Source organism: Bufo bufo, chromosome 1, assembly GCF_905171765.1.
Source record: "Bufo bufo chromosome 1, aBufBuf1.1, whole genome shotgun sequence".
Lineage (NCBI taxonomy): Eukaryota > Metazoa > Chordata > Amphibia > Anura > Bufonidae > Bufo > Bufo bufo.
This window is the reverse complement of record NC_053389.1, coordinates 779,609,882-779,631,754: the sequence shown is the minus strand read 5'-3', so window position 1 is coordinate 779,631,754 and position 21,873 is coordinate 779,609,882. Positions and strand designations below refer to the sequence as shown.

Sequence of the window (21,873 nt, the reverse complement as noted above, 5' to 3'; positions counted from 1 at the left end):
TTGTGCTGCACTGTGGTATTTGGTTCTGCTGGGGCAGTATATTGTGCTGCACTGTGGTATTTGGATCTGCTGGGGCAGTATATTGTGCTGCACTGTGGTATTTGGATCTGCTGGGGCAGTATATTGTGATGCACTGTGGTATATGGTTCTGCTGGGGCAGTATATTGTGCTGCACTGTGGTATTTACATTGTAGGGCAGTATATTGTGATGCACTGTGGTATATGGTTCTGCTGGGGCAGTATATTGTGCTGCACTGTGGTATTTGGTTCTGCTGGGGCAGTATATTGTGCTGCACTGTGGTATTTGGTTCTGCTGGGGCAGTATATTGTGATGCACTGTGGTATTTGGTTCTGCTGGGGCAGTATATTGTGATGCACTGTGGTATTTGGTTCTGCTGGGGCAGTATATTGTGCTGCACTGTGGTATTTGGTTCTGCTGGGGCAGTATATTGTGATGCACTGTGGTATTTGGTTCTGCTGGGGCAGTATATTATCCCACAATATGATCTTGCTGACTCCACCTACTTCTGTTAGCCCTGCCCTCTGTCAGTTTGGACCCGCCTACAACATGGGGTCATATTCAGTTTTTTTTCCAGGGTCACTGTACATCCCCAGTCCTCCCCTGCCGTTACCCATCACTGCAGAGAAGCACTGGATTGTATTGTAATTTCATAGCCCAGCCCTGGCGCTCAGGGTGATAGCACTGGATCAGGCTGGCTTTTGCAGTGTCATTAGAGGCCGCCACTGGATTGCAGCGCATCAATCTCACCCGCACTGCATTGCAGTGGTTGCATCCTTCGCCGCGGCCACGCCCATTCTCCGGGCTTGTCATTTGCATAGCGGCAGCCGCTTCGGCCAATCAGAAGCTCTTGGAGCTGTTGCCTCGGATGAGGCCAGGGAGTGGCGGGGCGCATGCGCACTGGCCCTTGCTGCAAGTCCTTTATTGCAGCCCGGGTGTCGGGAGATCGGGGGCAGCGCATCCTCATCCGCCTCCTCCTCAGCTCGGTCCTGTGTCCGCCAGCCCCCCGCCCTGCTCCGAGGGGACAGCCGCCAACATGTCTTACCAGGGCAAGAAGAACATTCCTCGCATCACGGTGAGTGGCAGTGATTGGCACCGGGGGCAGCAGAGCCCGCCAGTCTGCACAGTCTGCCGGGGGATGCCAGGCGACAGCTTTGTCATATAGGCAGGCTGCAGCCAGCGGATGGGAGTAGTAGTGCCCTCCCAGGGGTTGTATACAGTGCATCGCCTGTAGGATGGTGAGGATGCTGCCAGCTGTGCCCGGGGTGTGATGGGAGAGGGCACGGGGGATGCCCATCAGGTGCCGGCTGCTGTGTGTAGGGCACTGTGCACCAGGATACAGGTCTGTATACAGCAGTGTGATGTTCTGTATACTGTATATACCATATATATATACACAGCAGTGTGATGTTCTGTATACTGTATATACCATATATATATATATACAGCAGTGTAATGTACTGTATACTGTATATACCTTATATATATACAGCAGTGTGATGTACTGTATACTGTATATACCATATGTATACAGCAGTGTAATGTACTATATACTGTATATACCATATGTATACAGCAGTGTAATGTACTATATACTGTATATACCTTATATATATATACAGCAGTGTAATGTACTGTATACTGTATATACCTTATATATATATACAGCAGTGTGATGTACTGTATACTGTATATACCATATGTATACAGCAGTGTAATGTACTATATACTGTATATACCATATATATATATACAGCAGTGTAATGTACTGTATACTGTATATATATACACAGCATTGTAATGTACTGTATACTGTATATACCATATATATACATATATATATATATACATAGCAGTGTAATGTACTATATACTGAATTATATATATATACATACACACTAGCATAAGGACCCCGCGTCGCACGGGTATATTTCATCTATTTCATTTAATGTTTGTGTGTGTCGTTAAAAGATATTGACAGTATCCCCCTTAGCAGTGACCTCTACAGCACCTCGCCCCTTAACACTGACCCCCCACAGTGCTCCGTCTCCTTAAAGGGCTTCTGTCACCCCCCAAAACACATTTTTCATTTTTGGCGTTGTTAAAATCCTTATTGAACGACTATCCCCTATATAGGGCTCTTACCTTGGTCTGTGGCTTCGTTTCATTAAAAATCGATCTTTTAAAATATGCAAATAACTTCACCACCAGCAAGTAGGGCGTCTACTTGCTGGTAGCCGCCGCATCCTCCTTTTAAAAAAACGCCCCCTCCTCCAGTTGATTGACAGGGCCAGCGAGCGCTCTCCTCCTCCGGCTGGCCCTGTCAGCATTTCAAATCCCGCGCCTGTCTCCTTTAATTGATCGCGTAGCTGCCGGTCTCCTGTTCTTTCTTCAGGACCTGTGGTGATGTCACTGAACTCATCCATGGTGATGGATCATGTGATGAGCACAGTGATGTCACCACAGGTCCTGAAGAAAGAACAGGAGACTGGCAGATACGCGATCAATTAGAGGAAGAGAGTTAAAAATTTTATTTTTATTTATTTAACCCTTAATTGACCTTCTACTTAGCATTCTGTATTAAAGAATGCTATTATTTTCCCTTATAACCATGTTATAAGGGAAAATAATACAGTGAATAGACTGTCATCTTAGCAACCATGCGTGAAAATCGCACCGCATCCGCACTTGCTTGCGGATGCTTGCGATTTTCATGCAGCCATATTCACTTATATGGGGCCTGCGTTGCGTGAACAACACCGAATATAGCGCATGCTGCGATTTTCACGCAACGCACAAGTGATGCGTGAAAATCACCGCTCATGTGCACAGCCCCATAGAAATGAATGGGTCCGGATTCAGTGCGGGTGCAATGCGTTCACATCACGCATTGCACCCGCGCGGAAATCTCGCCCATGTGAAAGGGGCCTAACTGTGACCTCCACAGCAAACCGCTCCATTAACAGTGTCATCCACAGCGCCCTGCCACTTTAAAGTTGGCCTACAGCAGTGAAGAAAAATGGCTGGGTTGTTATGGAAACCTGGTGTTAAACTGTGTGTATGTGGAGACTAAGGGCCTTCGAGCTTCTATTGGCTGATGAGGGTCATGTGACTCTGTGTATGGAAGTTGGGATATGAGAAGAAAGACCTGCTGGCTTCTATTGGCTAATGCATTTTTTGGGGAATATCTCAGGAACGGTACGTCCTAGGGAACCGCGACCGGTCTAAAACCTTCCCGGACACCTGATGTACCTGTGTGCCAACCTCCGTGGCTGTAAATGCTTTAGCGGACACACACATACAGACACACACTCAGCTTTATATATATATATATGTATAGTAGCAGAAGGACCCGGCGTCACAGGGGTATATTTCATTTAATGGTTCTGTGTGTCGTTAAAAGATATCGACAGTATCGACTATAACAGTGACCTCTACAGCACCCCCCCCTTAACAGTGATCTACAGTACACAGCAGCCTGCCCCCATAACAGTAACATCCACAGCGCCCTCCCCTTTAACAGTGACCTACAGTACACAGCAGCCTGCCCCCATAACAGTAACATCCACAGCGCCCTCCCCTTTAACAGTGACCTACAGTACACAGCAGCCTGCCCCCATAACAGTAACATCCACAGCGCCCTCCCCTTTAACAGTGACCTACAGTACACAGCAGCCTGCCCCCATAACAGTAACATCCACAGCGCCCTCCCCTTTAACAGTGACCTACAGTACACAGCAGCCTGCCCCCATAACAGTAACATCCACAGCGCCCTCCCCTTTGACAGTGACCTACAGTACACAGCAGCCTGCCCCCATAACAGTAACATCCACAGCGCCCTCCCCTTTGACAGTGACCTCCACAGCGGATGCCCCTTTATAAGTGACCTCCACAGTACCCCGTCTCGTTAACAGTGATTTCCACAATAACCCGCCCCCTTAACAGTGACCTCCGCAGAGCTCCGTTCCCTTAAAATGTGACCTCCCCAACACATCGTCCCTTAACACTGCCCTCCATAGCGGACAGTACCCTTAACTGTGACCTCCACAGCAACCTGCCCCCTTAACTGTGACCTCCACAGCACTCCGCTCCCTTAACAGTGTCATCCACAGCGCCCTGCCCCTTTAAAGCTGACCTACAGCAGTGAACAAATATGGCTGGGTTGTTATGGAAACCTGGTGTAAAACTGTGTGTATGTGAAGACTAAGGGCCTGTGAGCTTCTATTGGCTGATAAGGGTCATGTGACCAGGCTTCTATTGGCTAATGCATTTTTTTGGGACTATCTCAGGAACGATACATGCTAGAGAGCTGAGACCTTGTCTAAAACCTTCCCGGACACCTGATGTACCTGTGTACTAAATTTCGTGATTGTAAATGCGACGGTGCGGATTCCTTTGGCAGACACACACACATACATACACTCAGCTTTATATATTGGATATATACAGTGAGGAACAGAAGTATTTGAACACCCTGCGATTTTTGCAAGTTCTCCCACCTAGAAGTGATGGAGGGGTCTGACATTTACATTGTAGGTGCATTCCCACTCTGAGACAGAATAAATAAAAATTCAGGAAATCACATTGTATGATTTTTAAAGATTTTTTTGTCTTGCACTGCTGAACATAAGTATTTGAACACCTGAGAAAATCAGTGTTAATATTTGGTGTAGACGCCTTTGTTTGCAATTACAGAGGTCAGACGTCTCCTGTAGGTCTTGACCAGGTTTGCACACACTACAGCAGGGATTTTGCCCACTCCTCCACACAGATCTCCTCTAGATCTGTCAGGTTTCGGGGCTGTCGCTGAGCAACACAGAGTTTCAGCTCCCTCTAAAGATGTTCTATTGGATTTAGGTCTGGAGACCGGCTAGGCCACTCCAGAACCTTGATATGCTTCTTACGGAGCCGCTCCTTGGTTATCCTGGCTGTGTGCTTCTGGTCGTTGTCATGTTGGAAGACCCAGCCACGACCCATCTTCAATGCTCTGACTGAGGGAAGGAGGTTGTTGCTCAAAATCTCACAATAAATGGCCCCATTCATCCTCTCCTTAATACAGTGCAGTCGTCCTGTCCCCTTCGCAGAAAAGCACCCCCAAAGCATGATGTTACCACCCCCATGCTTCACAGTAGGGATGGTGTTCTTGGGATGCAACTCATCCTTCTTTTTTCCTCCAAACACGACGAGTGAAGTTTAGACCAAAAAGATCTACTTTGGTCTCATCTGACCACATGACTTTCTCCCATGCCTCCTCTAGATCATCCAGATGGTCATTGGCGAACTTCAAACAGGCCTGGACATGTGATGACTTGAGCAGGGGAACCTTCCGTGCAATGCATGATTTGTAACCATGACGGCGTAGTGTTCTACCGACAGTGACCTTTGAAACTGTGGCCCCAGCTCTCTTCATGTCATTGACCAGCTCCTCCCTTGTAGTTCTGGGCTGATTTCTCACCTTTCTTATCATCAGTGATACCCCACGAGGTGAGATCCTGCATGGAGCCCCAGCTTGCCTCAGCCCCAGCTTGCATGGAGCCTCTTCCATTTTCTAACAATTGCTCCAACAGTTGATCTATTTTCACCAAGCTGCTTGGCAATTGCCCAGTAGCCCTTTCCAGCCTTGTGGAGGTCCACAATTTTGTTTCTGGTGTCTTTTGACAGCTCTTTGGTCTTGCCCATGGTAGTAGTTGGCGTCTGACTGACTGTGGGGTGGTCAGGTGTCTTTAACCGCCTCCGGACCGCCTAACGCAGGATCGCGTTCCGGAGGCGGCAGCTCAGCGCAGAGTCACGCATCTACGCGTCATCTCGCGAGACGCGAGATTTCCTGTGAACGCGTGCACACAGGCGTGCGCGTTCACAGGATCGGAAGGTAAGCGAGTGGATCTCCAGCCTGCCAGCGGCGATCGTTCGCTGGCAGGCTGGAGATGCGATTTTTTGAACCCCTAACAGGTATATTAGACGCTGTTTTGATAACAGCGTCTAATATACCTGCTACCTGGTCCTCTGGTGGTCACTTTTGCTTGGATCGACCACCAGAGGACACAGGCAGCTCAGTAATAAGTAGCACCAAACACCACTACACTACACCCCCCCCTGTCACTTATTAACCCCTTATTAACCCCTGATCACCCCATATAGACTCCTTGATCACCCCCTTGTAAGGCTCCATTCAGACGTCCGTATGTTTTTTACGGATCCACGGATACATGGATCGGATCTGCAAAACACATACGGACGTCTGAATGGAGCCTTACAGGGGGGTGATCAATGACAGGAGGGTGATCACCCCCCTGTCATTGATCACCCCCCTGTCATTGATCACCCCCTTGTAAGGCTGGCTCCATTCAGAGGTACGTATGTTTTTTACGGATCCACGGACACATGGATCGGATCCGCAAAACACATACGGACGTCTGAATGGAGCCTTACAGGGGGGTGATCAATGACAGGAGGGTGATCACCCCATATAGACTCCCTGATCACCCCCCTGTCATTGATCACCCCCCTGTAAGGCTCCATTCAGATGTCCGTATGTGTTTTGCGGATCCGATCCATGTATCCGTGGATCTGTAAAAAACATACGGACGTCTGAATGGAGCCTTACAGGGGGGTGATTACCCCATATAGACTCCCTGATCACCCCCCTGTCATTGATCACCCCCCTGTCATTGCTCACCCCCCTGTAAGGCTCCATTCAGACGTCCGTATGTTTTTTACGGATCCACGTGGATACGTGGATCGGATCCGCAAAACATACGGACATCTGAATGGAGCCTTACAGGGGGGTGATTACCCCATATAGACTCCCTGATCACCCCCCTGTCATTGATCACCCCTCTGTCATTGCTCACCCCCCTGTAAGGCTCCATTCAGACGTCCGTATGTTTTTTACGGATCCACGTGGATACGTGGATCGGATCCGCAAAACATACGGACATCTGAATGGAGCCTTACAGGGGGGTGATCAATGACAGGGGGGTGATCAATGACAGAGGCGTGATCAGGGAGTCTATATGGGGTGATCACCCCCCTGTAAGGCTCCATTCAGACGTCCGTATGTTTTTTACAGATCCACGGATACATGGATCGGATCCGCAAAACACATACGGACATCTGAATGGAGCCTTACAGGGGGGTGATCAATGACAGGGGGGCGATCACCCCATATAGACTCCCTGATCACCCGCCTGTCATTGATCACCCCCCTGTAAGGCTCCATTCAGACGTCCGTATGTTTTTTACGGATCACCCCATATAGACTCCCTGATCACCCCCCTGTCATTGATCTCCCCCCTGTAAGGCTCCATTCAGACATTTTTTTGGCCCAAGTTAGCGGAAATTTATTTTTTTATTTTTTTCTTACAAAGTCTCATATTCCACTAACTTGTGTCAAAAAACAAAATCTCACATGAACTCACCATACCCCTCACGGAATTTTTTAGACATTTATATTCCAGACTTCTTCTCACGCTTTAGGGCCCCTAAAATGCCAGGGCAGTATAAATACCCCACATGTGACCCCATTTCGGAAAGAAGACACCCCAAGGTATTCCGTGAGGGGCATATTGAGTCCATGAAAGATTTAAATTTTTGTCCCAAGTTAGCGGAAAGGGAGACTTTGTGAGAAAAAACAAAAAAAAATCAATTTCCGCTCACTTGTGCCAAAAAACTCGCCATGCCCCTCATTGAATACCTTGGGGTGTCTTCTTTCCAAAATGGGGTCACATGTGGGGTATTTATACTGGCATTTTAGGGGCCCCAAAGCGTGAGAAGAAGTCTGGGATCCAAATGTCAAAAAATGCCCTCATAAAAGGAATTTGGGCCCCTTTTACGCATCTAGGCTGCAAAAAAGTGTCACACATGTGGTATCGCCGTACTCAGGAGAAGTTGGGCAATGTGTTTTGGGGTGTCATTTTACATATACCCATGCTGGGTGAGATAAATATCTTGGTCAAATGCCGACTTTGTATAAAAAAATGGGAAAATTTGTCTTTTGCCGAGATATTTCTCTCACCCAGCATGGGTATATGTAAAATGACACCCCAAAACACATTGCCCAACTTCTCCTGAGTACGGCGATACCACATGTGTGACACTTTTTTGCAGCCTAGGTGGGCAAAGGGGCCCACATTCCAAAGAGCACCTTTCGGATTTCACCGGCCATTTTTTACAGATTTTGATTTCAAACTACTTACCACACATTAGGGCCCCTAGAATGCCAGGGCAGTATAACTACCCCACAAGTGACCCCATTTTGGAAAGAAGACACCCCAAGGTATTCCATGAGGGGCATGGCGAGTTCCTAGAATTTTTTATTTTTTGTCACAAGTTAGGGGAAAATGATGATTTTTTTTTTTCTTACAAAGTCTCATATTCCACTAACTTGTGACAAAAAATAAAAACTTCCATGAACTCACTATGCCCATCACGAAATACCTTGGGGTGTCTTCTTTCCAAAATGGGGAAACTTGTGGGGTAGTTATACTGCCCTGGCATTCTAGGGGCCCTAATGTGTGGTAAGTAGTTTGAAATCAAAATCTGTAATAAATGGCCGGTGAAATCCAAAAGGTGCTCTTTGGAATGTGGGCCCCTTTGCCCACCTACGCTGCAAAAAAGTGTCACACATGTGGTATTGCCGTACTCAGGAGAAGTTGGGCAATGTGTTTTGTGGTGTCATTTTACATATACCCATGCTGGGTAAGAGAAATATCTTGGTCAAATGCCAACTTTGTATAAAAAAATGGGAAAAGTTGTCTTTTGCCAAGATATTTCTCTCACCCAGCATGGGTATATGTAAAATGACTCCCCACACATTGCCCAACTTCTCCTGAGTACGGCAATACCAGATGAGTGACACTTTTTTGCAGCCTAGGTGGGCAAAGGGGCTTACATTCCAAAGAGCACCTTTCGGATTTCACCGGCCATTTTTTACAGTTTTTGATTTCAAACTACTTACCACACATTAGGGCCCCTAGAATGCCAGGGCAGTATAACTACCCCACAAGTGACCCCATTTTGGAAAGAAGACACCCCAAGGTATTTTGTGATGGGCATAGTGAGTTCATGGAAGTTTTAATTTTTTGTCACAAGTTAGTGGAATATGAGACTTTGTAAGAAAAAAATAAATTAAAAAAAAATCATCATTTTCCGCTAACTTGTGACAAAAAATAAAAGGTTCTATGAACTTACTATGCCCATCAGCGAATACCTTAGGGTGTCTACTTTCCGAAATGGGGTCATTTGTGGGGTGTTTGTACTGTCTGGGCATTGTAGAACCTCAGGAAACATGACTGGTGCTCAGAAAGTCAGAGCTGCTTCAAAAAGCGGAAATTCACATTTTTGTACCACAGTTTGTAAACGCTATAACTTTTACCCAAACCATTTTTTTTTTTACTCAAACATATTTTTTTTATCAAAGACATGTAGAACAATACATTTAGAGAAAAATTTATGTATAGATGTCGTTTTTTTTTTGCAAAATTTTACAACTGAAAGTGAAAAATGTCATTTTTTTGCAAAAAAATCGTTAAATTTCGATTAATAACAAAAAAAGTAAAAATGTCAGTAGCAATGAAATACCACCAAATGAAAGCTCTATTAGTGAGAAGAAAAGGAGGTAAAATTCATTTGGGTGGTAAGTTGCATGACCGAGCAATAAACGGTGAAAGTAGTGTAGGTCAGAAGTGTAAAAAGTGGCCTGGTCATTAAGGGGGTTTAAGCTAGGGGGGCTGAGGTGGTTAAAGAGCTCAGACAGGTGCTACTAAGTTAGATTAATGAGTGGAGTAGAGGTGGACTTTTAAAGGCTCAGTAACAGGTCTTTGAGAGCCAGAATTCTTGCTCTTTCTCAGGTGTTCAAATACTTATGTTCAGCAGTGCAAGACAAATAAATTCTTTAAAAATCATACAATGTGATTTCCTGAATTTTTTTTTTTTTTTAATTCTGTCTCAGAATGGGAATGCACCTACAATGTGAATTTCAGACCCCTCCATGATTTCTAAGTGGGAGAACTTGCAAAATTGCAGGGTGTTCAAATACTTCTGTTCCTCACTGTATATATCTAATATATAAAGCTGAGTGTATGTATGTGTGTATGTCTGCCAAAGGAATCCGCACCGTCGCATTTACAATCACGAAATTTGGTACACAGGTACATCAGGTGTCCTGGAAGGTTTTAGCTCTCTAGCATGTACCGTTCCTGAGATATTCCCCAAAAATGCATTTACTGTACCAAAAATATATAGCAGCGTAATTTACTATATACTGTAATATATATATATATTCCACAGTGTAATGTGCTATATACTGAATATACCATATATATATGTAGCAGTGTAATGTACAAACCGGATTCCAAAAAAGTTGGGACACTAAACAAATTGTGAATAAAAACTGAATGCAATGATGTGGAGATGGCAAATGTCAATATTTTATTTGTAATAGAACGTAGATGACAGATCAAACGTTTAATCCGAGTAAATGTATCATTTTAAAGGAAAAATACATTGATTCAAAATTTCACGGTGTCAACAAATCCCAAAAAAGTTGGGACAAGTAGCAATAAGAGGCTGGAAAAAGAAAATTTGAGCATAACGAAGAGCTGGAAGACCAATTAACACTAATTAGGTCAATTGGCAACATGATTGGGTATAAAAAGAGCTTCTCAGAGTGGCAGTGTCTCTCAGAAGCCAAGATGGGTAGAGGATCACCAATTCCCACAATGTTGCGCAGAAAGATAGTGGAGCAATATCAGAAAGGTGTTACCCAGCGAAAAATTGCAAACACTTTGCATCTATCATCATCAACTTTGCATAACATCATCCGAAGATTCAGAGAATCTGGAACAATCTCTGTGCGTAAGGGTCAAGGCCGTAAAACCATACTGGATGCCCGTGATCTCCGGGCCCTTAAACGACACTGCACCACAAACAGGAATGCTACTGTAAAGGAAATCACAGAATGGGCTCAGGAATACTTCCAGAAACCATTGTCAGTGAACACAATCCACCGTGCCATCCGCCGTTGCCAGCTGAAACTCTACAGTGCAAAGAAGAAGCCATTTCTAAGTAAGATCCACAAGCTCAGGCGTTTTCACTGGGCCAGGGATCATTTAAAATGGAGTGTGGCAAAATGGAAGACTGTTCTGTGGTCAGACGAGTCACGATTCAAAGTTCTTTTTGGAAATCTGGGACGCCATGTCATCCGGACCAAAGAGGACAAGGACAACCCAAGTTGTTATCAACGCTCAGTTCAGAAGCCTGCATCTCTGATGGTATGGGGTTGCATGAGTGCGTGTGGCATGGGCAGCTTGCATGTCTGGAAAGGCACCATCAATGCAGAAAAATATATTCAGGTTCTAGAACAACATATGCTCCCATCCAGACGTCATCTCTTTCAGGGAAGACCCTGCATTTTTCAACAAGATAATGCCAGACCACATTCTGCATCAATCACAACATCATGGCTGCGTAGGAGAAGGATCCGGGTACTGAAATGGCCAGTCTGCAGTCCAGATCTTTCACCTATAGAGAACATTTGGCGCATCATAAAGAGGAAGGTGCAACAAAGAAGGCCCAAGACGATTGAACAGTTAGAGGCCTGTATTAGACAAGAATGGGAGAGCATTCCTATTTCTAAACTTGAGAAACTGGTCTCCTCGGTCCCCAGACGTCTGTTGAGTGTTGTAAGAAGAAGGGGAGATGCCACACAGTAGTGAAAATGGCCTTGTCCCAACTTTTTGGGGATTTGTTGACACCATGAAATTCTGATTCAACATATTTTTCCCTTAAAATGGTACATTTTCTCAGTTTAAACTTTTGTTCCGTGATTTATGTTCTATTCTGAATAAAATATTAGAAGTTGGCACCTCCACATCATTGCATTCAGTTTTTATTCACGATTTGTATCGTGTCCCAACTTTTTTGGAATCTGGTTTGTACTATATATACATATAAATATATATATATATATATTTGGGCTGCAACGATTAATCAAAGTTATCGATAATATTCAATAACGGGATTCGTTGTCAACGAATCACGTTATCAAATAATCGGCCGATTCGTTGCTATGTGGGGCGGGAGCGGGCGGTCAGGGTCCTTAACCAGCAGTAACTTTTACTTCAACTTTAAATCAGCGCATCTTTACTAACTTACAATGAAGCTCCAATAACAGGCAGAGCGGGTGGCGGCGTTACGTCACTTACTCATGTGACGCGCCTTCTCCGCCTGCTTCATTCATAAAGTGGGCGGAGCAGGCGCGTCACGTGAGTGAGTGACGTTACGCCGCCGCCTGCTCTGCCTGTTACTGGAGCTTCATTGTATTTGTAAGGTAATAAAGATTATAGAGCTGATTTAAAGTTCAAGTAAAAGTTACTGCCAGTTAAGGAATAGTCTGAATACTGATGTGGCCGGTGTATTGGGAGATCTGTGGATGGCACTGTTATGGGGAGGGGGATCTGTTCACTGCTATGGGGAGGGGGATCTGTGGATGGCACTGTTATGGAGGGGATCTGTGGATGGCACTGTTATGGAGTGGATCTGTGGATGGCACTGTTATGGGGAGGGGGATCTGTGGATGGCACTGTTATGGGGAGGGGGATCTGTGCATTACACTGTTATGGAGGGGATCTGTGAATGGCACTGTTATGGAGGGGAAATGTGGATGGCACCGTTATGGAGGGGATATGTGGATGGCACTGCTATGAGGAGGGGGATCTGTGGATGGTACTGTTATGGGGAGGGGGATCTGTGGATGGTACTGTTATGGGGAGGGGATCTGTGGATGGCACTGTTATGGGGGAGATCTGTGGATGACACATATAGCATACGATGCTATATAGTGTCATCCATAGATCCCCCCCCATAGCAGTGTCATCCACTGATCCCCCTCCCCATAACAGTGCCATCCACAGATCCCCCTCCCCATAACAGTACCATCCACAGATCCCCCTCATCATAGCAGTGCCATCCACAGATCCCCCTCCCCATAACAGTACCACTGCCATCCACAGATCCCCCTCCCATAGCAGTGCACAGATCTCCCTCCCCATAACAGTGCCATCCACAGATCCCCTCCATAACAGTGCCATCCACAGATCCCCTCCATAACAGTGCCATCCACAGATCCCCTCCATAACAGTGCCATTCACAGATCCCCCACCCCATGGCAGTGCACAGATCCACCTCCCCATAACAGTACCATCCACAGATCCCCTCCATAACAGTGCCACCCACAGATCCCCTCCATAACAGTGCCATCCACAGATCCTTTCCATAACAGTGCCATCCACAGATCCCCTCCATAACAGTGCCATCCACAGATACCCTCCATAACAGTGCCATCCACAGATCCACTCCATAACAGTACCATCCACAGATCCCCTCCATAACAGTGCCATCCACAGATCCCCTCCATAACAGTGCCATCCACAGATCCCCTCCATAACAGTGCCATCCACAGATCCCCTCCATAACAGTGCCATCCACAGATCCCCCTCCACATAACAGTGCCATCCACAGATACCCTCCATAACAGTGCCATCCACAGATCCTTTCCATAACAGTGCCATCCACAGATACCCTCCATAACAGTGCCATCCACAGATGCCATCCACAGATCCTTTCCATAACAGTGCCAGGCATCCACAGATACCCTCCATAATAGTACCATCCACAGATACCCCCATAAGTGTGTCATCCACAGATCCCCCATAAGTGTGTCATCCACAGATCCCCCATAAGTGTGTCATCCACAGATCCCCCATAAGTGTGTCATCCACAGATCCCCCATAAGTGTGTCATTCACAGATCCCCCATAATAGTGTCATCCACTGATCCCCATAACAGTGTCATCCACAGATCCCCCATAACTTGTATTTTTTACATTGTAATGCAAAATTTTAATTATTATGTAACTCCTAAACATGTTTTAATATGGCCTTTGAACATAATTTTTCAAGTAAAATCATATAAACCCCTTTTTTTTGTCATTTTGGTGTTTTCCCTGATTAATCGATGAAATTATCGACAACTAATCGATTATTCAAATAATCGTTAGCTGCAGCTCTAAAATATATATATATATATATATATATATATATACAGTACAGACCAAAAGTTTGGACACACCTTCTCATTCAAAAAGTTTTCTTTATTTTCATGACTATGAAAATTGTAGATTCACACTGAAGGCATCAAAACTATGAATTAACACATGTGGAATTATATGCACAACAAACAAGTGTGAAACAACTGAAAATATGTCATATTCTAGGTTCTTCATAGTAGCCACCTTTGGCTTTGATTACTGCTTTGCACACTCTTGGCATTCTCTTGATGAGCTTCAAGAGGTAGTCCCCTGAAATGGTTTTCACTTCACAGGTGTGCCCTGTCAGGTTTAATAAGTGGGATTTCTTGCCTTATAAATGGGGTTGGGACCATCAGTTGCGTTGAGGAGAAGTCAGGTGGATACACAGCTGATAGTCCTACTGAATAGACTGTTAGAATTTGTATTATGGCAAGAAAAAAGCAGCTAAGTAAAGAAAAATGAGTGGCCATCATTACTTTAAGAAATGAAGGTCAGTCAGTCAGCCGAAAAATTGGGAAAACTTTGAAAGTAAGGGCTATTTGACCATGAAGGAGAGTTATGGGGTGCTGCGCCAGATGACCTGGCCTCCACAGTCACCGGACCTGAACCCAATTGAGATGGTTTGGGGTGAGCTGGACCGCAGAGTGAAGGCAAAAGGGCCAACAAGTGCTAAGCATCTCTGGGAACTCCTTCAAGACTGTTGGAAGACCATTTCAGGGGACTACCTCTTGAAGCTCATCAAGAGAATGCCAAGAGTGTGCAAAGCAGTAATCAAAGCAAAAGGTGGCTACTTTGAAGAACCTAGAATATGACATATTTTCAGTTGTTTCACACTTGTTTGTTATAAATATAATTCCACATGTGTTAATTCATAGTTTTGATGCCTTCAGTGTGAATCTACAGTTTTCATAGTCATGAAAATAAAGAAAACTCTTTGAATGAGAAGGTGTGTCCAAACTTTTGGTCTGTACTGTATATATATATAGATATATATATTGTGGGGGATTAGCTCTTTTCTGGGGGTTGCAATCACACACTTCTTCACAGACACCAGGATTTAGGGGCCAAACTGTGCTTTATTGTGGCACACGGCATAAAGAAAAACACACAAAGCCAAAATAAAATACCTTGCCCGTCAGGGCCCTATCTAAACACATAGGTTTTCCTGACTCACCTAAAGCGTACCACAGTTCACACCCGTGATGAGATGCGGCTTTCCCAGCCCAACCTCCAGCAGCCTCCAGGCTGCTCCCACACCAGTGTCTCTTGTGGGATAGTGGTCTCTTAGCCCTCCCGGCTCAGACCCCACAGAGCCACTCCAGCCTTCTGTGTGCAAGTCCCCCCCCCTCTCACTCTGAGGATTCCTTTATCCCCAGGTGATTACTGCACCTGGTCTTTCTTCAGACCTGGTGATTCTGGGGAAGACACAGCAAATCCTGCCATATATCTCCCCTAACAACCATGAGGCCTGTCACTGCCTCACAATATATATATATATATATATATATATATATATATACACACTGCTTGTCCAAAAAAAAAGTTGCCACCAAAAAAATTAAAAGATTCTCAATGGGGTTAAGGTCTGGACTCTGTGGTGGCCAATCCATGTGTGAAAATGATGTCTCATGCTCCCTGAACCACTCTTTCACAATTTGAGCCCGATGAATCCTGGCATTGTCATCTTGGAATATGCCCGTGCCATCAGCGGAAAAAAAATCCATTGATGGAATAACCTGGTCATTCAGTATGTTCAGGTGGTCGCTGACCTCATTCTTGGAGCACACACTGTTTCTGAACCTAGACCTGACCAACTGCAGCAACCCCAGATCATAGCACTGCCCCCACAGGCTTGTACAGTAGGCACTAGGCATGATGGGTGCATCACTTCATCTGCCTCTCTTCTTACCCTGATGCGCCCATCACTCTGGAACAGGGTAAATCTGGACTCATCAGACCACATCACCTTCTTCCATTGCTCCAGAGTCCAATCTTTATGCTCCCTAGCAAATTTAAGCCTTTTTTTCTGGTTTGCCTCACTGATTAGTGGTTTTCTTATGGCTACACAGCTGTTCAGTCCCAATCCCTTGAGTTCCCTTCGCATTGTACTTGTGGAAATGCTCTTACTTTCACTATTAAACATAGCCCTGAGTTCTACTGTTGTTTTTCTTCGATTTGATTTCACCAAATGTTTAAGTGATCGCCGATCACGATCATTCAGGATTTTTTTCCCGCCACATTTCTTCCTCGAATACGATGGGTCCCCACTATCCTTCCAGTTTATAATAATGCGTTGGACAGTTCTTAACCCAATTTTAGTAGTTTCTGCAATCTCCTTATATGTCTTCTCTGCTTGATGCATGCCAATGATTTGACCCTTCTCAAACAGACTAACATCTTTTCCACGACCACGAGATGTGTCTTTCGACAAGGTTGTTTAAGAAATGAGAAGCAACTCATTGCACCAGTTGGGGTTAAATAACTTGTTGCCAGCTGAAAGACATTATGCAGTAATTATCCAATAGGAGGCTCAGAACTATTTGCTTAGTTAAATCCAGGTGGCGACTTTTTTTTGGACAGGCAGTGTGTATATGTTGTGGGGACTCGCTCTGGTAGACAGGATTAGCGGACGCAGTATAGAGGCAACAACAAGTTCTTTGGATCAAACAGTTCAGTGTTTTATTCACACTTTCTGCAAGTGACAAACCAAGCAGTCATATTCAAACAAAAAGTCACCTTGTGGTGTTGGTGGTAATTCACACCATGCGGCAATTCTGCCTCAAAGAGTCCTTGCTGATAGCAGCACCAACCTGTTTTCACACCAAACAGGTACACAAGGCTCCCAGATCCCAACACAGAGACATGGCTTCTGAGCCCAGCTGGCTATTTAAGGACAGCCAGGTGCTGCCAAAACCCGGACTGGCATTTAAAATCTGGTCCGGTATTTGAACTCACCTGGCTGTAAATCAGCCCAGCAGCACATGCTGGGAGGAAAATACCTGTTTTCACAGACCAAACCTCTCACTGTGTCACAATTATATATATATATATACACACACACACAGCAGTGTAGTGTACTATATACTGTACTATATAAATATACAGCACAGTTATGTACTATATACTGTACCATAGATATATACAGCAGTGTAGTGTACTATATACTGTACCATAGATATATACACCGTATGTCATAATTAAGGACTAAGATTTTACTGTCCGAAACGCGTAGACCTTAGGTGTAATGAATATGCTTTTACTGCTGAAGAAATAAAGACATCGTTTTTATGGGAAGCTGGATTTCACCTTTATTTTCCTCATACTATTGCAGCCAAGTCTGGGCTCTAATCAGTGCCTCCCATTAAGCGAACACAGGTGAGAGCTGCAGTTTCCTCCCTTTTTAAATTTTTCGCCCTATAAGACGCACCTAAGTTTTAGAGGAGGACAATAAGAAAAAATATTTTTCATTAGACCTCAGGTCAGACCAGCAATCAGAACCCCAATGTTAATCAGACCTCAGATCACAGCTACAATCTGAACCCCAATGTTAATAAGACTCCAATAAGACTTCAGATCAGCCCCACAATCAGTCCTCAGCTCACATCCAAAAGTAAATGACCCCCACTCATACCTCAGATCAGCCCCCAGTCTCAAATCAGCCCCCCATGCCTCATTTGATCAGCCCCCAGCCTCATATCAGCCTCCATGCCTCTTTTGATCAGCCCCAGTCCCGTATTAGCCCACAAGACTCTTTTGATTAGCCTCTTGCCTCTTTTGATCAGCCACCATTGCCTCAGATGTGCCCCATGCTTCAGATGTGCCCCATGCCTCAGATGTGCCCCATGCCTCAGATGTGCTCCATGCCTCAGATGTGCCCCATGCCTCAGATGTGCCCCATGCTTCAGATGTGCCCCATGCCTCAGATGTGCCCCATGCCTCAGATGTGCTCCATGCCTCAGATGTGCCCCATGCCTCAGATGTGCCCCATGCTTCAGATGTGCTCCATGCCTCAGATGTGCTCCATGCCTCAGATGTGCTCCATGCCTCAGATGTGCCCCATGCCTCAGATGTGCTCCATGCCTCAGATGTGCCCCATGCCTCAGATGTGCCCCATGCCTCAGATGTGCCCCATGCCTCAGATGACATAAAATAAAAAAATCACTTACCTTCCCTGCATCGGGCGCTGCTGCTCCACACCGCCAGCGCTCTTCTTCCTTCTCCGCCATTGGCTGTGCTGTGAACCGCCGCGCACAGTGTGAGGTCACAGAGCGCCCTCATGCTGTGCGCAGCCACAGCACAGCCGACAGCAGAGGACCAGGAAGCGGTGAGTACAGATCCTTTACCGCTTCATGGTCCTCCGGTACTAATGAGCAATTCCATAATAGAAGCGCTCATTAGTATTCACCCCATATGACCCAGGGACATTTTTCCCCCACTTTGGGGGAAAAAACGCGTCTTATGGGGCAAAAATACAGTATATCTAATATATAAAGCTGAGTGTATGTATGTACGTACGAGTGTATTTCCGCTAAAGGAATCCGCACCGTCGCATTTACAATCACGAAATTTGGCACACAGATACATTAGGTGTCCGGGAAGGTTTTATACCAGCTCTCTAGCATGTACCGTTCCTGAGATATTGCCCAAAAATGCAAATATGGCACCATCACATGACCTACATTAGCCAATAGAAGGCTGCACGTCTTTCTCCTCATGTCCCAACTGCCATACACAGGGTCACATGACCCTTATCAGCCAATAGAAGCTCACAGGTCCTTAGTCTCCACATACACACAGTATTACGCCAGGTTTCCATAACAACCCAGCAATTTTTCTTCACTTCTGTAGGTCAGCTTTAAAGGGGCAGGGCGCTGTGGATGACACTGTTAAGGGAGCGGAGTGCTGTGGAGGTCACAGTTAAGGGGGCAGGTTGCTGTGGAGGTCACAGTTAAGGGTACTGTCCGCTATGGATGTCAGTGTTAAGGGAGAGATTGCTGTAGAGGCCACTGTTAGACCTCTTTCACACGGGCGTCGCGTGTGAGGGCCGGATAGGATGCGGGTGCGTCGTGGGAAAATCGTGCGATTTCGCCTGCGAGTGGGGTGAGTTTTGTATGCGATTACGTTGCGTTCTTCAGTTTTTTTCCGCGCGAGTGCAATGCATTTTGCACGCACGTGAGAAAAAACTGAATGTGGTACCCAGACCCAAACCCGGACTTTTTCACTGAAGTTCGGGTTTGGGTTAGGTATTCTGTAGATTTTAATATTTTCCCTTATAACATGGTTATAAGGGAAAATAATAGCATTCTTAATACAGAATGCTAAGTAAATTAGGGATGGAGGGGTTAAAAAACAAATAAAATAATTAAACTCACCTCATCCACTTGTTCATACAGCTCGGCTTGTCTTTCTTCTTCTTTGAGAACCTGGGAGAAAAGGACCTTTGGTGACGTCACTGCGCTCATCACACGGTCCATCACATGGTCCATCACCATGGTGATGGACCATGTGATGAGTGTTATAAGGGAAAATAATAAAGATCGGGTCCCCATCCTGATCGTCTCCTAGCAACCATGCGTGCAGATGCTTGCTATTTTCACGCAGCCCCATTCACTTCTATGGGGCCTGCGTTGTGTGAAAAACGCACAATATAGAGCACGCTGCGATTTTCACGCAACACACAAGTGATGAGTGAAAATCACCGCTCATGTGAACAGCCCCATTGAAGTGAATGGGTCTGGATTCAGTGCGGGTGCAATGCGTTCACCTCACCCGTGTGAAAGGGGCCTTAAGAGGACGGGGTGTTGTGAAAATCACTGTTTAGTTGATGGGGTACTGTGGAGCTCACTAATAAAGCGGCGGCAGCTGTGGAGATCACTATTAAAGGGGCGGGCTACTATGGAGGTCACTTTTAAGGGGGCAGGATGCTGTGGATGTCACTGTTAAAGGGGCGGGCGCTGTGGAGGTTTCTGTTAAGGGGGCAGGGAAGGGTGGAGGTCACAGTTAAAGGGTTTCTGTAATGAGAGGGAAGGAAGGAAGCCGGCACCAGGAGCGCGTCCTTCACTCACTGCGCCTGCGCCGAATACTAAACGGGACGGCGCAGGCGCAGGATTTACGTGACAATGAGGCTTAATTAACCCGTTGATGCATTCAAGGTATTTAGCTTCTTCTGAGCCTAAGGCCTCATGCACACGACCGTTGTCCTGGTCCACATCCGAGCCGCAGTTTTTATGGCTCGGGTGCGAACCCATTCACTTCAATGGGGCCGCAAAAGATGCGGACAGCACTCCGTGCTTTCCGCATCCGTTGCTCCGTTCCGTGGTCTGCAAAAAAATAAAATAACATGTCCTATTTTTGTCCATTTTGCGGACAAGAATAGGCATTTCTACAATGGGCCGCCCGTTCCGTTCTGCAAATTGCGGAAGGCACACAGGCGGCTTCCGTTTTTTGCGGATCTGCTGTTGGCGGACCGCAAAAAACAGAACGGTCGTGTGCATGAGGCCTAATGCACACTTTTCAGGAATTACTCTAAAGCTTCATGCACAAAACCGTATGTATTTTGTAGTCCACAAATTGCAGGTATGAAAAATACAGATACCGTCCGTACTGCATCCGCATTTTTTGCAGATACATTGACTTCAGTGGGCCAGTGGTCCGCATTGGGCTTTAGGATTAGTACAATTGGGCTAAACCAGGGGTAGGCAAGCTCCGGCACTCCAGCTGTTGTGAAACTACCACTCCCAGCATGTTCACTTGCTCTGCTCTTCTCAGAATAGAAATGAATAGAGCATGCTGGGAATTGTAGTTTTACAACAGCTGGAGGGCTGAAGGTTGCTAACCCCCAGGGCTAGACCATTCTCTTATAGATTCTTCAGTGACAGCCATGTTAAAAATGCACTTGACCCCAGAAGACACCACCTCCCTGCAAGCTTCTGGTATCCTATATGGCTTAAGCCTCATGCACACGACCGTGCCGTTTTTTTTAGCTAAAAACGGAAGCCGTCCGTGTGCCTTCCACAATTTGCGGAACGGGCGGCCCATTATAGAAATGCCTATACTTGTCTGCAAAACGGACAAGAATAGGACATGTTCTATTTTTTTGGCGGGGCCACGGAACGGAGCAACGGATGCGGACAGCACACGGAGTGCTGTCCGCATCTTTTGCGGCGCCATTGAAGTAAATGGGTCCGCATCCGAGCCGCAAAAACGGCGGCTCGGATGCGGACCCGAAAAACGGTCGCGTGCATGAGGCCTTAAAGTGTGACGGATGTAGATTAGTTCATAGGAAGGAAACCTTGTAGAAGTCTGGGGCTCTTCTCTTATAGAAAACATTAAGCACGGCAACAATCATGCCCCTTTGTTTAAAGGGCATCTGCCTGTTACATGTGCACTTGGCAGCTGAAGGCATCTGTGTTGGTCCCATGTTCATATGTGTCCACAATCATAGATGCCTTTTTGGAAAAGGGGGGGGGGGGGGGGGGGGGGGGTTCAGCCACCAGAAATAATGGTGCAATAACCTCGGCCCAATCCGTAACTGGGAGTCTCTCTCTCGTTGCGAAGACTGTGAGGTAGGCCTGTATGTCGTCATCAGCTGTCATCTTCTGCGCCGCCCTCTTCACATTAAACGTCTCCACTCTGTGTGGATTTAGTCACAGCAGTCTATCAAGCACAGCAGTCTCTCAAGCACAGCAGTCTCTCAAGCACAGCAGTCTCTCAAGCACAGCAGTCTCTCAAGCACAGCAGTCTGTTCCATTACAAGCAACTGGTTTCC

General features: G+C 45.9%; 1 protein-coding gene across 1 annotated transcript in view; it reads left to right on the top strand.

Annotated features, from left to right (window-relative positions):
• The first annotated feature begins 905 nt into the window (after positions 1-905).
• DPYSL2 (dihydropyrimidinase like 2) overlaps positions 906-21,873 on the top strand; it is an 80,846-nt gene continuing 59,878 nt past the window's right edge. The window contains exon 1 of the mRNA XM_040414864.1: positions 906-1,094. Within this exon, the coding sequence (XP_040270798.1) occupies positions 1,056-1,094 (39 nt within the window). The 5' untranslated portion in view covers positions 906-1,055. The remainder of the gene's footprint in view (positions 1,095-21,873) is intronic.